At 41.2% G+C, this 16,026-nt stretch overlaps 1 protein-coding gene across 3 annotated transcripts in view; it reads left to right on the top strand.

Moving 5' to 3' along the window:
- Positions 1-10,657, top strand: part of capn10 (calpain 10) — a 44,498-nt gene extending 33,841 nt beyond the window's left edge. For 2 of the 3 annotated variants that reach the window (XM_078410234.1, XM_078410235.1), the window contains one exon: positions 7,180-10,657. In XM_078410234.1, coding sequence (XP_078266360.1) covers positions 7,180-7,209 — 30 coding nt within the window. In that variant the 3' untranslated portion in view covers positions 7,210-10,657. The remainder of the gene's footprint in view (positions 1-7,179) is intronic. The other variant, XR_013547996.1, reaches the window with a different exon arrangement.
- Positions 10,658-16,026: the final 5,369 nt, after the last annotated feature.

Consider the following 16,026-nt stretch of genomic DNA (forward strand, 5'->3'; position numbering starts at 1 on the left):
GATGGTTTCCTAATTAGTCCGTAGTGCGTGTAATGTGTGCAGCCACAGTTGTCCATGGTGTTAAGAGGTTTACAACACACCGTGGACCATGATGCTGGAGCTGGGTCCACAATGTTGGCATGTTTCTTGCTCTCAAACCTCAACTGGAAGATTTATTATAGTATTGTATAACATATTGTTATTTAAAATGATGTAAAAGTGTCTTTGGGTATAAATAGGAGTTGCCTCCAAGAATCCTCAGGGTGCCAAATTATCTGAGGTGTATCTTATTGGACTTTGGGGCCAATATTTCCGTACCTTTTTAAAAGTGTTCCACTTCACAATTGCCCATTTTACTTGATTGCCCATTTTGTGGTGAAGTCTGTCCCTGACCATACCACAATACCACCCAAGGGAACCTAGGTCCTTATTTTTCTACCTTGCCTACCTTTCCCTCTTTCATTCAAATTTTGATTTTATTATTCTAAGTTGATATCCAGGATCCAATTTTATATCCAGCAACAGGACCCTATTTGTGAAAATAAATCCCAGATTTAATTTGGTTGAGCCAACTGAGGAAAAATAAGTGTAAAGAAGAATTTGTTCACACTATAGATATGACCAGGAGATTGTGTAGCATGATTTTTTTTCATAGCAGTTTCAGCAAAAAAACTGTGCTCTCATATGGTAGCTCTTCACGAGCGCAGCAATATTTAAAAAATAATTATTAGGCCTTAAATCTGTGGTTCTTATTTATATTCACACAGTTATTTCCCTTTTGCAGTTGTCATATGATAAATATAAGCACCAAAAACATGAATTCCTTTTACTGATAAATACTAGTTCACAAGTTATAGTAGAATTAGGCTATTTGGCCCATCGTGTCTACTCCACCATTCAATCATGGCTGATCTCTGCCTCCTAATCCCATTTTCCTGCCTTCTCCACATAATCCTTGACACCTGTTCTAATCAAGAATTTATCTATCTCTGTCTTAAAAATATCTACTGACGGCCTCCACAGCCCTCTGTGACAATGAGTTCCACAGATTAACTACCCACTGGCTATAGAAGTTCCTCCTCACCTCCTTTCCAAACGAGCGCCCTTTAATTCTGAGGCTATGACCTCTGGTCCTAGACTCTCCCACCAATGGAAACATCCTTTCCACATCCACTTGAAAACATAGAAATTAGGTGCAGGAGCCAGCACCGCCATTCAATATGATCATGGCTGATCATCCAAAATCAGTTACCTGTTCCTGCTTTTTCCCCATATAGAGTCATAGAGTAATAAAGTGTGGAAACAGGCCCTTTGGCCCAACTTGCCCACATCAGCCAACATGTCCCAGCTACACTAGGCCCGCCTTCCTGCACTTGGTCCATATCCCTCCAAACCTGTCCTTTTCATGTACCTGTCTAACTGTTTCTTAAATGTTGGGATAGTCCCAGCCTCAACTACCTCATCTGGCAGCTTGTTCCATACACCCACCACCCTTTTTGTGAAAAAGTTACCCCTCAGATTCCTATTAAATCTTTTCTCCTTCACCTTGAACCTATGTCCTCTGGTCCTCAATTCCCCTACTCTGGACAAGAGACTCTATGCATCTTCCAGATCTATTCCTCTCATGATTTTATACCTTTGATTTCTTTAGTCCGAAGAGCTAAATCTAACTCTCTCTTGAAAACATCCAGTAAATTGGCCTCCACAGCCTCTGTGGCAGAATTCCACAGATTCACAACTCTGGGTGAATTTTTTTTCCTCATCTCAGTCCTCAATGGCCTACCCCTTATTTTTAAACTGCGACCCCTGGTTCTGGACATCAGGAAAACATTTCCTGCATCTAGCCTGTCCAATCCTATAAGAATTTTATTTGTTTCTATAAGATCCCCATTCATCCTTCTAAATTCTAATGAATGCACGCCCCGTTGACCCATTCTTTCATCAAATGTCAGTCCCCCATCCTGGGAATTAACCTGGTGAACCTACGGTGCACTTCCTCAATAGCAATAATGTCCTTCCTCAAATTAAGAGACCAAAACTGCACAGAATACTCCAGGTGCAGTCTCACCAGGGCCCTGTACAACTGCAGTAGGACCTCCTTGCTCTTAAACTCAAATCCTCTCGCAATGAAGGCCAACTTGCCATTAGCTTTCTTCACTACCTGCTGTACCTGCATGCTTACTTTCAGTGACTGATGTACAAGGTCACCCAGGTCTCGTTGCACCTCCCCCTTTCCTAATCTGACACCATTCAGATAATAATCTGCCTTCCTGTTCTTGCCACCAAAGTGGATAACCTCACATTGCTTTTGCCATGCTTCTGCCCACTCACCCAACCTATCCAAATCACCCTGCAGCTTCATGGCATCCACCTTGCAGCTCACACTGCTCCCCAGCTTTGTGTCATCCGCAAACTTGGAGATGTTGCATTTAATTTCTTTGTCTAAATCATTAATATATTGTAAATAACTGGGTCCCAGCACTGAGCCTTGCAGCACCCCACTAGTCACTGCTATATTCCTTTCATTATTTTGTAAATTTCAATTAGATCCCCGCTCAACCTTCTAAACTCCAGTGAGTACAGGCCCAGTGCTGTCAATCGCTCATCATATGCTAACCCACTCATTCCTGGAATCATTCTTGTAAACCTCTTCTGGATCTCTCCAGAGCCAGCCCATCCTTCCTCAGATATGGGGCCCAAATTTGCCCACAGTATTCCAAATGCGGCCTGACTTACACCTAAAAGAGTCTCAGCATTACACCTCTGTTTTTGTATTCCAGTCCTCTTGATATAAATGCTAGCATTGAATTTGCCTTCCTTACTACCGTTTCGACTTGCAAATTAACTTTTTGGGAATCCTGCAACAGCACTCCCAAGTCCCTTTGCACCTCCGATTTCTGGATTCTCTCTCCATTTAGAAAATAATCTACACCTTTATTCTTATTACCAAAATGCATGACTCCGCACTTTGCTATACTGAATTTCATCTGCCACTTCTCTGCCCACTCTGCTAACATGTTCAAGTCCTTCTGCAGAGTCATTGCTTCCTCTACACCGCCTGCCCCTCCATCTATCTTAGCATCATCTGCAAACCTGGCCACAAAGCCTTCAATCCTCTTATCCAAATCATTAATATATAACATGAAGAGAAGCGGCCCCATCACCAACCCTTGTGTTACTCCACTAGTCACTGGCAGCCAACCTGAAAAAGCTCCTTTTATTGCAACTCTTTGCCTTCTGCCATCCAGCCAACCCACTATCCATGCTTGTATCTTCCCTTTAATACCATGGACTCTCATCGTCCCTAGCAGCCTGATCGAAGGGCTTCTGTAAACAACATCTACAGCCTCCCCTCTGTCTGTCCTGCTTTTAACATCCTCAAAGAACTCCAGCTGATTCGTCAGGCAAGATCTTCCCATCACAAAACCTATGGTGAAATACCATGGGGATGTTACTGCAGGTGTAGCTTGTAACTTCATTGTAACTTCAAGAACAAGATGCAAATCAGAGTGGGTAGCTGTGCATTTCCTTGCTCGTGTCTTTTCACTTTGACAAACTGTTGGTTATAATCCTTTAAAAAAAAAGTTATTAGTCTTTGTCATATCTTTTTCACTCCAATGTGGTTTGAAAAGACTTAAACCAGCAAAATATGTTCAGTATTCACGCTTTTGGCTAGATGCAGAGCTGTCAATTTGAGGGAAAAGTTCATAAGAGAAAAATCTACATATCAGCCTAAAATATGTGATTACAATGACCCTGTAAGTGACATGTTTTACTGACATTATATAACTACCATCTTTCAAAATGTACTAACAATACCTTATTTCCACCAGAAGAGGGCACTGGAGCCCAAGATTTGTTGCTACTTTTATTTGGTCAGGTGGCTGAAAGCACAGCAGTATTTCTGTTCTGATATTGGTCATTTGTTGCACTTATAAGTGAATTCAGTGCTGTATTTTAGTTGCTTTGATCTGTTAAGACTTTGTTTGAGATAATCATTCACGTTCCATTTACACTGAAAGTATAGGATTGGTATGAAACAATTTATTTTTCCCATTCAACATGAATAACTTGCAGGTGATTATCTGATTATGATTTGATGAATCGGAACAGAATAAATACAGTGAGGGAAACCCCCCTGATGTGGACATTGGAGAGGATTTAGACGAAGATGATCTTATGAGTCATGCTGAACACTGCCGTCAGGTTAAGAACGAAGAGGAGTGATAGTTAACCACAGATATATAAAAATTATTTTAGGTGCTGGGACAAAGCAGAAAACTTGAAGTTGTGGAAGCAATCAAGGACTTCAGGGAGGAGAGCTGTTTGGAAGCAGAGTGGTCGTTCGGATGAAGAGTTGAAGAATGGGGTATAACAAGGGGGAATGTCCCACAAGTCTTGGTGGTCGCACTGTAGTATGCAGACAATGCTTGTATTTTTGCGTGGTTGGAGGCTAAATGCCAGGTCCATGTCATCTAGTTCACTGAAGCATATGAGAGAATGGTCATTGTGCTCAACATCTGCAGGACAAAGGTCGTCGTCCAACCTCCGTCCACTGCAACACAAAGCCCTCCAGCAGTAAAGGTTCACAGTGGGATGCTAAAAAATGTGGACCATTTCCTGTATCTTAGCAGCCACTTCTCAGCAAGCAACTATGATGGAATTCTTCATTGCCTTCAGTGCACAAGCACACCCTTTATCTGCTGAGGGAAGGGATATTTGAAGACAAAGACCTCAAACCTAACACAAATCTCCTGATCTACCAGGCAGTGGTGATTCTGCCCTTTTATGCCCCTGAGAATTGAAGTACTGACCAAAATCAATGTCATCTCCCAGGCGTCAGCACTGACTTCCCAGTTACACTTGGCCAGGTACATTGCATGAGCTTCATTTGTATGTCTGACATTAAGTTCCAAAACAGAGACTCTTTTCCAAGCTCTGTCGCAGGAAGATGGAGGAAAGGAATCAAGGATATGTTCAAAGCTTCCTTGATGAAATGCAACATCCCCACCTACTCTAAAGAATCATTGACCCATGACCACACAAAGTGGAGATGGAACATTTGGCACAGCATTGAAAAATCCAACATCATGCAAAAGGAGCACACAAAAACACTATATAATGTGGTGGGAGGAGGGCACCCACCTCACAAACCATGTACCCACCCACTCTTGTCAGTCTCCTTCTGCTCCATCTGTCGAATTATCTGCAGTACCATGTTAGGAGTATAAATCACAGTTGAACCCACAAAACCAGAGTGGAAGCAAATCATCCTCGACGCTGAGGAACTGTCCAGGAAGAAGGATGTGTTAACATTTCTTGGTCAAGAAACTTTCAGCACATTGACCTTCATCAGTCAGGGTATTGAGTCTAGAAGGTAGACACAAAATGCTGGGGTACCTCAGCGGGACAGGCAGCATCTCTGGAGAGAAGGAATGGGTGACGTTTCGGCTCGATATCCTTCTTCAGACTGATGTCAGGGGAGTGGACTGGATAGAGATAGAATGTAGGTGGAGGTAGTAAGACTGGTTGGAAGGGGGAAGGGATGGAGAGAGAGGGAAAGCAAGGGCTACTTGAAGTAACGATAAGGTTGGAGGCTTTAGAGGGCAGAGAGCCGGAAGTAATGAAATCAGAAATGTGTGATATTAAGGTCTGGTGCTCGTCTGTGGGATCATGGTCCAAGGATAAGTAGGAGGAGGTGTCCGAGAGTTGTATAGAACTTGAGTATAGAACATGGATGAAAGGTGATCTTATAGAGGTGTATACGATCATGAGGGGAATAGATGGGGTAGATACACAGAGTATTTTCCTCGGAGTTAAGGAATCAAGAACCAGAGGACATAGATTTAAGGTGAGGGAAAAGATTTAATAGGAACCTGAGGGGCAACTTTCATACAGAAGATGGGGGATGTATAGAATGAGCTGCCAGAGGAGGTACAGGTTATTGAGGCAGAAACCATAACCATTTAAAAGACATTTGGACAGGTACATGAGTAGGTAAGGTTGAGAGAGATATGTGCCAAATGCAGGCAGGTGGGACTAGTGTAGATGGAACACCTTGGTTGGCATGGGAAAACTGGGCTAAAAGGCCTGTTTCCATGCTGTATGACTCGATGACTCTATTTGTTTGTCTCTCACTATGCCATCTTGCAACATATTAGCCAAAAAGAACTGCCTCCGTTATATCGCATCTTTTACACAGCTGCAACGGTTCAGTAAACAAAATAAATGATGCCAAGCAATATTAAGATACAGCAAGGATTATTAGAACAGTCTTGATTATACTTAGTTTTAAGAAGCAAATTAAAGGAGTACAGAGGATATGTTAGAGAGGAATAGGAAACGGTAGATATTCAGAGTGTTCTAGAACTAAATAAGATGACAGACTTAGGAAGCAGCGTTGATGGATTCAAATGGTCGAGAAAATTAAAATCAAGGCAAAACCTTTGATCCTAAATCAGCTTTGCTCTTTTGTAATTCCATTTTCACTGGAGATTCATTTCATGAACGCAAAATAGTTCAACATGAAACAGAAGCAGAAGCGGTATTGTTGGTAGTAACACTGCTTATTCATTCAAAAAGAACATACAAGTTTAAATCTGAAGAAGGCTCTTGACCCGAAACATCACCCATTCCTTCTCTCCAGAAATGCTGCCTGTCCTGCTGAGTTGCTTCAGCACTTTGTGTCTACAATACAAGTTTGAATTACTGTTTTGGGAGGACATGTGGAGTTACTAGAGAAATGATTTTGAAGTAAAATATTAATTGATATATTGAACCTATGCATATTTCCAGAATATGTTCAGGAAAAAAGTGTGTGTTGAAAGAGAATTATATATTTGTGTGTTGAAAGATAATTATATATTTGGCTGCTTTAGAGGGACTCAATGAATTGTAGCAAAGCAAGAAATCACTTTTGACATTTAAGACACTTTCTGTAAGATGTTTAGTAGTTTTTGTTTGTTTTGTAATGCCAATGTACATTTTCATTGATTTTTCCTACTTGGCTACGAATGAACATTCAGTGTTTGAATGAAGTGTCACTAATTTTTGGTAGGTTCATTTTACCATTAGACTAATGGTTAGATTTTGCTAATTTTGCTACTTCCATACCTGCATGAAGATTTTTCCACAGTGAAGAGATTTTGATATTTATTTACAAGAGTACTAATAAATAACTTTCTCTTTTATTTCTATGAGGTCTCCTATACCTCAGTAATGCAGAGGTAGGATACAGATTCCAAATCTCACAAGCTCCAGTCTGAAAACAACAACAAAAAATCAGAAGAGTCATTCTGGAGACATTCGCGCTGTACAATTTTCACATCACAATGCTCAGCCCCCTTTGCATTAATAAAATGTGACAGGACTCGTCATTGTAAATAAGCAATTCTGCTTTAAGCAAGCTGGCAATGTGCTTGTTGCGCAGAAGTAAGAACAAAAGCTGCCCCAGAAGTGGACGCGACTTCAAAGAGTTAGTAGCTCCGCACGCAGCAATGGACAAAGAGCCGATCAGTCTCCTGCTGCTTTGATGTTATTGAAGGTAAATGAGAATGACATTTAAATTCAGTTTGTACTTTCAGCACACACCGTGTTACACAGTTCACTGGGTTTTAAAGCTGCTGTGTTGTGACCTCTGGGCTGGATTTTTCCATCATTTTAGCAAAACTGGAACTTAGGCTGTTGTTCATTGATGCCATTGTTTTTCTTCTCCTAATTTATTTGACATTGGATTGCATTAAGGTAGAATATGAACAAAAAAGGTACAGTGCCTTTTAGTGCATGAATAGCATTGCATTATTTTTTTCAGCTTGAGCAAATTCTGTGTGGTTGGAGATCAATCAATGACAAAATATTTAGTATTTGGTTTTTAAGTCAATGTCCGCCATACAGTGATATTATTTGGGTTTGTTCCATTGAGCATTGGACAAGTCACCACGGCACTACATTACATGTATTAATAATGTATCATCGCTACCTGTGCAGACTGAATACTGACAGACATTGTTTACCTGGTATAACTCCAACAATTAAATTGCAGTGGAATAGATGAGGTACAATAAATATATTCACAGTGTAGGTATAGATATTCTGCATTGTAAAAGTGCCAAAATGGATCAATTCTTGATCGAATTTTAAGTGAAATTTTCAGTAAGCTGATCAGAGCAAGTTTTTCTGTATAAGTATTAACTCTTGTCTTTCAAGTTTTATCAGCCTAAAACTATAACCATTAAAATACATGCGAGGAAAATCCATAAGTTGGCAAGCATGGAAGGACAAAACTCTTTTCTTTGTATTTTCTAAATCATCTTAACAGTTAATTCCACTGATTCTAAAATATTTTAGAAACTAAAATCACAAAATGATTTATCCCATTTATGAAAAAAGTTAAATCTTTCAGAAGGGTACTGACCCGAAATATTGAATATCCATGTTCTCCAGAGATGCTGCCTGAGCTGCTGAGTTACTCCAGCACTTTGTCTTTTTTTGTAAACCAGCATCTGCAGTTCCCTGTATCAAGCAAAATTTTATTTCCTTTTTTGAAAACGATGTAAATTTATATCCTGATTTGAGGAATGAAGCCATCCAAATAATTCCTAAAAGTAACATTCTTCTTTGTTTTTAATTACTTGTCTTTCCTTTCAGGGTATGCCATGAAGTAGTATAATTAACAACTGAATATTTATAATCTTAGTATTTTTATAGGTAATGAAGCACTACTGTGCAAAAATTGATCTAAGTTTACAGCATGCTGATGAAGCGTGATCAAGAATTATTGCCATGGAGTTGCACCTCAGATTGTCATTTTATGTTAATTTATATTTATTAACCTATCAAACTGTTGGAATTAATCTGAATAAATCTGTAAACAATAAACATAAAATTCTTGGATTCTTGTCATAGCATTTGGACTATGAGCAGAAAAGGGCGGCACAGTGGAGCAGCGGTAGAGTCGCTGCCTTGGAGCACCAGAGATACAGGTTCAAACCTGGCAATCGGTGCTGTCTGCACGGAGTTTGTACATTCTTCCTGTGACCACGTGTGTAGATAGTGTTACTTAGTGTACGGGGTGATCGCTGGTCGATGAAGACTCGGTGGGCCGAAGGGCCTGTATCCGTACTGTATCTACAGTATCTCTAAAGCCAGAAAAACTTGCATCAGTGGAGGAATAAGTTCAGAATTTACAAAGAAGAATTTACTAAATAAGTTCAGAATTAAGAATTTGAAATTTATCCTTAATCTGCAAAATGGCCACCAACTCCAGGAAGTTGCATTAGAGTAGATAAATGTGTCAATCCAAAAAATGTTATAAATAATCACTTTTCCTCCATAAAATGATTGCTTATAGTATATGGTCAGATGTGGTAAATTTAATAATTAGGTGTAAACTTTTTTCTACATGCTTTTCTTGTAATATAAGGAATAGGAGTACAATTAGATAATTCGGCCCATCAAGTCTACTCCACCGTTCAATCATGGCTGATCTATCTCTCCCTCCTAACTCCATTCTCCTGCCTTCTCTCCATAACCTCTGACACCTGTACTCATATCATATCATATCATATATATACAGCCGGAAACAGGCCTTTTCGGCCCTCCAAGTCCGTGCCGCCCAGCGATCCCCGTACATTAACACCCACTGGGGACAATTTTTACATTTACCCAGCCAATTAACCTACATACCTGTACGTCTTTGGAGTGTGGGAGGAAACCGAAGATCTCGGAGAAAACCCACGCAGGTCACGGGGAGAACGTACAAACTCCTTACAGTGCAGCACCCGTAGTCAGGATCGAACCTGAGTCTCCGGCGCTGCATTCGCTGTAAAGCAGCAACTCTACCGCTGCGCTACCGTGCCGCCCGTGTACTAATCAAGAATCTATCTATCTATGCCTTAAAAATATCCACTGACGGCCTCTACAGCCTTCTGTGGCAAAGAATTCCACAGATTCACCACTCTCTAAAGAAATTTCTCCTCACCTCTTTCCTAAAAAAACATCCTTTAATTCTGAGGCATTGACTAGTGGAAACAACCTCTCCACATCCACTCTATCCAAACCTTTTACTAATCAGTATGTTTCAATGAGGTCCCCCCTCATTCTTCTAAACTCCAGCGAGTACAGGCCCAGTGCCGACAAACGCTCATCAAAGGTTAGCCTACTCATTCCTGTGATCATTCTTGTAAACCTCCTTTGGACCCTCTCCAGAGCCAGCACACCCTTCCTCAGATATGGTGCCCAAAATTGCTCACAATATTACAAATGCAACTTTACCAGCGCCTTATAGAGCCTCAACATCCCTGTTTTTGTATACAAGCCCTCTTGAAATAAATGCTAGCATTGTATTTGCTTTCTTTACTACTGATTCGACTTGCAGATTAACATTTTGGGAATCCTGCATCAGCACTCCCAAGTCCCTTTGCACCTCGGATTTCTGGATTCTCACCCATTTAGAAAATAGTCTACGCATGTATATTACACCTGAAGGTACAACTGAGTTTCCAAATGACACGTTCGGGCATTATTACCATTGACCAATCTACATCCTCTGGGTCTAAAAATATAAATGTATGATTGTCATTCCGTTGGGAATTTTTTTCTAAATTAAGTAGTTTTGACAAAGATTAATTTGTATTGTTAATGTTTAATATTTATTTTGCCTTAATTTTATGTGTATGTGTCGATCGTTCTTTTCCTGTTTGTAAAATGTTAAAGTTAAATAAAATGAACTCTTTTTACTTCATTTTGCTGTAAGAGAATTTTTCAGCCCAGTTATTCAGCCAGCTTGATGAGATTGGACCGAACTAATTTGTCTGCTGATGGAGATATGAGAATCTTGAGAAAAATGTAAAGTGTTCTAGGAATTCAGCAGGTCACGGAGCCTCTGTGGAGGGAAATGGACATTTCAGGTCAGGAGATGCAAGAAACTGCAGATGCTAAAATCTTGAACAAAAAGCAAAGTATTGGACGAACTCTGGAAGCTTCCTCCCCCTCCCCCTTCCCCTTCCTCCACCCCTCCTCCCCCACACCACCATCATCAGTCTGAAGAAGGGCCCCAGCACAAAATGTCATCTATCCATTTCCTCCACAGATGCAGCCAGGCCAGTTGAGCTCCTCTAACACTTTGTTTTTTTAATTCCCTGCTGAAGTTTGATTGCAAATCATGTAGGAAAAGGGAAAATTGGCTGAACAAAGCCAGTTTAATATTTGTAAACAAGTTTCTTTAAGATCAGCAGGCAGTGCACTTCTTAAATATTGACTGTGAACAATGGACTGAGTTGAAGCAGAAGTTTTTGGGCAGCAAGTTCAATCCAGGAGAGGGATTGCTGTGAGATTCCTACAGCAAAAAGCCTGGGGGAGCAGAATCCTGCACTTTTTTTGGGTGTCCGGTATTAAAAGTTTGTACAGTGCCAAGTACTATAAGAAACTTCATAAGGACTTCACGGGGTCTCATAGCCAATGAGGGAAGTTAGTGCAGAAATAGCAGGGGCTATGACGGAAATATTTCAAACGTCATTAGAAACAGGGATGGTGCCGGAAGATTGGCGCATTGCGCATGTTGTGCCTTTGTTTAAAAAAGGTTCTAAAAGTAAACCTAGCAATTATAGACCTATTAGTTTGACGTCTGTGGTGGGAAAATTAATGGAAAAGATACTTAGGGACAATATATATAATTATTTGGATAATCAAGGCCTGATTAGAAACAGTCAACATGGCTTTGTGCCTGGAAGGTCATGTTTGACTAATCTTCTTGAATTTTTTGAAGAGGTTACCAGGGAAATTGATAAGGGCAAGGCTGTGGATGTTGTCTATATGGACTTCAGTAAGGCATTTGACAAGGTTCCACATGGAAGGTTGATTAAGAAGGTTAAATCGTTGGGTATTAATAGTGAGGTTGCAAGATGGATTCAACAATGGCTGAATGGGAGATACCAGAGGGTAACGGTTGACAATTGTATGTCAGGTTGGAGGCCAGTGTCTAGTGGAGTGCCCCAAGGATCTGTGTTGGGTCCGCTGTTGTTTGTCATTTACATTAATGATCTGGATGATGGTGTGGCAAATTGGATTAATAAATATGCAGATGATACTAAGATAGGTGGAGTAGTTGATAGTGAGGTAGATTTTCAAAGTCTACAGAGAGACTTGGGCCTTTTGGAAGGGTGGGCTGAAAGATGGCAGATGGAGTTTAATGCTGATAAGTGTGAGGCGCTGCATTTTGGTAGGACAAATCAAAATAGGACGTACAGGGTAAATGGTAGGGAATTGAGGAATGCAGTGGAACAGAGGGATCTGGGAATAACTGTGCATTGTTCCCTGAAGGTGGAATCTCATGTGGATAGGGTGGTGAAGAAGGCGTTTGGTATGCTTGCCTTTATAAATCAGAGCATCGAGTATAGAAGTTGGGATGTAATGTTGAAATTGTACAGGGCATTGGTGAGGCCGAATCTGGAGTATGGTGTGCAGTTCTGGTCGCCAAATTATAGGAAGGATGTCGACAAAATGGAGAGGGTACAGAGGAGATTTACTAGAATGTTGCCTGGGTTTCAGCACTTAGGCTACAGAGAGAGGTTGAACAGGTTGGGTCTTTATTCTTTGGAGCGTAGAAGGTTGAGGGGGGACTTGATAGAGGTTTTTAAAATTTTGAGAGGGACGGACAGAGTTGACGTGGGTAGGCTTTTCCCTTTTGAGAGTGGGGAAGATTCCAACAAGGGGACATAGCTTCAGAATTGAGGGACAAAGGTTTAGGGGTAACATGAGGGGGAACTTCTTTACTCAGAGGGTTGTGGCTGTATGGAATGGGCTTCCGGTGGAAGTGGTGGAGGCTGGCTCGATTTTATTATTTAAGAGTAAATTGGATAGGTATATGGATAGGAGGGGATTGGAGGGTTATGGTCTGAGTGCAGGTAGATGAGACTAGGTCAGGGAGAATGGTCGGCGTGGACTGGTAGGGCCGGACAGGCCTGTTTCCATGCTGTAGTTGTTATATGTTATATCTTATATGAAAGGAGGCCTGGGTCGGAAGAGAATTAAACTTTTTGTCTGGCCTGTCCAGAAAAAAAAACTACCCCTTTCTGGCCTGAGCACTAACATTGCTTGGCAGGAACTATTTTGCTTCATGCTGATTCCACTGCTGAAGGGTAAATTTTTGCAGGAATTTGGGAAGAGGTTGGTGGGTCTAGAACAACGTTGAGAACCCTTTTTAGGAGCTGATGCCTGCAGGAATGTCCTGTTTCTGTGCTGTTATTATTCTATTGTATCATTCGGGCAACCTGATAGATGTATATACAATTTCTAAGAGGCATGGATTTGATAGAAGGTCTTTAACCCAGGGTGGAAATGTCAAATACTAGAAGGCATAAGTTTAAGATGAGGGGAATAAGTTTAAAGGAGATTTGAGGGGCAAAGTTTTTACATGGAGTGGTGGGTGACTGGAACGTGCTATCGGTGGGAGTGGCAGAACCAGATATATTATCAACCTTTAAGAGGCATTTAGATGGACATGTGAACAGGCAGGGAATCGGGAGATGGGACCAGGTGCAGACAGATGTGATTGGTAAGATTGGCATCATGGTCAATGGAGACATTGTGGGTCGAAGGGCCTGTTCATGTGCTATTAATATTCTATGTTCTGTTGGTTCCCTAAATGCCACTAGTGAAGGTAGCAGTTGGACTTCCATCATGTGGCATCAAGAAGAAGGAGCCTGCTGATTATGACAGCTGCACCTGTTCAAAAGACAGGTTAACATTTAAGGGATATCACCCAAAAACTTCCTGCCTGTTTTCCCATTTTTCTCAGAAATTATCTTTTCTTACCACCGCTCTCCTTTTACATATTTTTTGTGACTCTTTTAAATAATCTAATCGATATTTAAATTTTCCTTTCAACATAAGAAGAAACATATAGACCATTAAGCCTATTCTAGCCCTCAGAGCAAAATCATTCCTCCATTTATTCCCTGCAGGCTATTGGAAACTATAGGCCGGTTAGTCTGATTTCAGTGGTTGGTAAGATTTTAGACTCAATTATTATAAAGGATGAGATTACGCAGTAGTTAGTTGATGATAAAATAGGCCGAAGTGATGAATCTGCTGGAGTTCTTTGAGGAAGTTAATAGCAGGACAGACAGAGGGGAGGCTGAAGAAATTCAAGAGGCCTTCGATTTTCAGGAGGCCTTCGATAAGGGGCCGCATGTCAGGCTGCTAGAGGAGATGAGAGCCTATGTTATTAAAGGGAAGATAGCAGGTTGGGTGGATGGCAGAAGACAAAGAGTTGCAATAAAAGGCGCTTTTTCAGGTTAGCATCCAGTGCCTCGTGGAGTTCCACAAGGGTCAGTGCTGGGGCCGCTTCTCTTCATGGTGCATATTAATGATTTGGATCAGGGGATTGAAGGCTTTCTGGCCAAGTTTGCAGATGGTGCTAAGATGGTAGAGGGGCAGACAGTGTAGAGGAAGCAAGGACTCTGGAGAAGGACTTGGGACAGGTTAGCAGAGTGGGCAGAGAAGTGGCAGATGAAATTCAATGTAGCAAAGTGCAGAGGCATGCATTTTGGTAATAAGAATAAAGGCGTAGATTATTTTCGAAATGAAGAGAGAATCCATAAATCGGAAGTGCGAAGGGACTTGGGAGTGTTGGTGCAGGATTCCCAAAAAGTTAATTTGCAAGTCGAATCGGTAGTAAGGCAGGCAAATGCAAAGCTAGCATTTATATCAAGAGGACTGGAATACAAAAACAGAGATGTAATACTGAGGCTCTATAAGGAGCTGGACAGGCTGCATTTGGAGAACTTTGAGCAAATTTGGACCCCATATCTGAGGAAGGATGTGCTGGCTCTGGAGAGGTCCAGAAGAGGTTTACAAGAATGATTCCAGGAATGAGTGGGTTAGCATATGATGAGCGCTTGACAGCACTGAGACGCTACTTACTGGAGTTTAGAAGGTTGAGGGGGGGAGGGATCTCATTGAAACTTACAGAATAATGAAAGGCAGAGAGTGGGAAGAATGCTTCCACTGGTGGGAGAGTAGGACCAGAGGTCATAGCTTCAGAATTAAAGGTCGCTCCTTTAGTAAGTAGGTGAGGATGAACTTCTTTAGTCAGAGGGTCGTTAATCTGTGGAACTCATTGCCACAGAGGGCTGTGGAGGCCAAGTCACTGGATATTTTTAAGGCAGAGATAGACAAATTCTTGATTAGAATGGGTGTCAATGGTTATGGGAAGGCATGAAAATGGGATTTGGAGGCAGAGATCAGCCATGATTGAATAGCGGAGTAGACGAGATGGGCCGAATGGCTCCTATAACTTTAGTTCCTCCCAATTATCCTACCACCAACCACATTAGGGGTAACTTACTGAAGTTCACTTACCAACACGTCTTTGGCATTAAGGAGAAAATTGGAAAAAAATCCATAGAGGTACAGGGAGAACATTAAACTCCACACAGATAACACCTTAAAACCCTTATCGAATCATGGTCTTAAATCTTGAATGTGGTATTTGATATCCAATCCTCCTCCCCTTTCAACTTCCCTTATAATAAATCTTCACCTTCAATTTGGTATCCAGAGTAAAACTTCGAACTGAGTATTTAGCTTCTCTGTGCTTCAGTCCACAAGATATGTAATCTTCTTTGGCTTTATATCCCTTTCGTTGCACTTTGATTCTCTGTTTCGTTTCAGCAGTGTTATACAGCAGGAAAAATGCCATTCAGCCCACTGAGGCTGCACTGACCATCAAAAACACAATTGCACGGATTCTTATTTATTTTCCGCACATTCCCATCAACTCCTCCCAATTCTATCACTCACGTAAGATAGAGACGAAATGCTGGAGTAACTCAGATGGACAGGCAGCCTCTCTGGAGAGAAGGATTGGGTGACGATTCGGGTCGAGACCCTTCTTCAGACTGAAAGTCATGGGAATGGGAAACGAGAGATATGGATGATTTAGAGAGATATAGAACAAATGAATTAAAGATATGTAATAAAGTAACAATGATAAAGGAAACAGGTCATTGTTAGCTGTAGCTAGGTGAGAACGAAAAGCTGGTGTGA

This window comes from Rhinoraja longicauda, chromosome 13 (assembly GCF_053455715.1).
Source record: "Rhinoraja longicauda isolate Sanriku21f chromosome 13, sRhiLon1.1, whole genome shotgun sequence".
Lineage (NCBI taxonomy): Eukaryota > Metazoa > Chordata > Chondrichthyes > Rajiformes > Arhynchobatidae > Rhinoraja > Rhinoraja longicauda.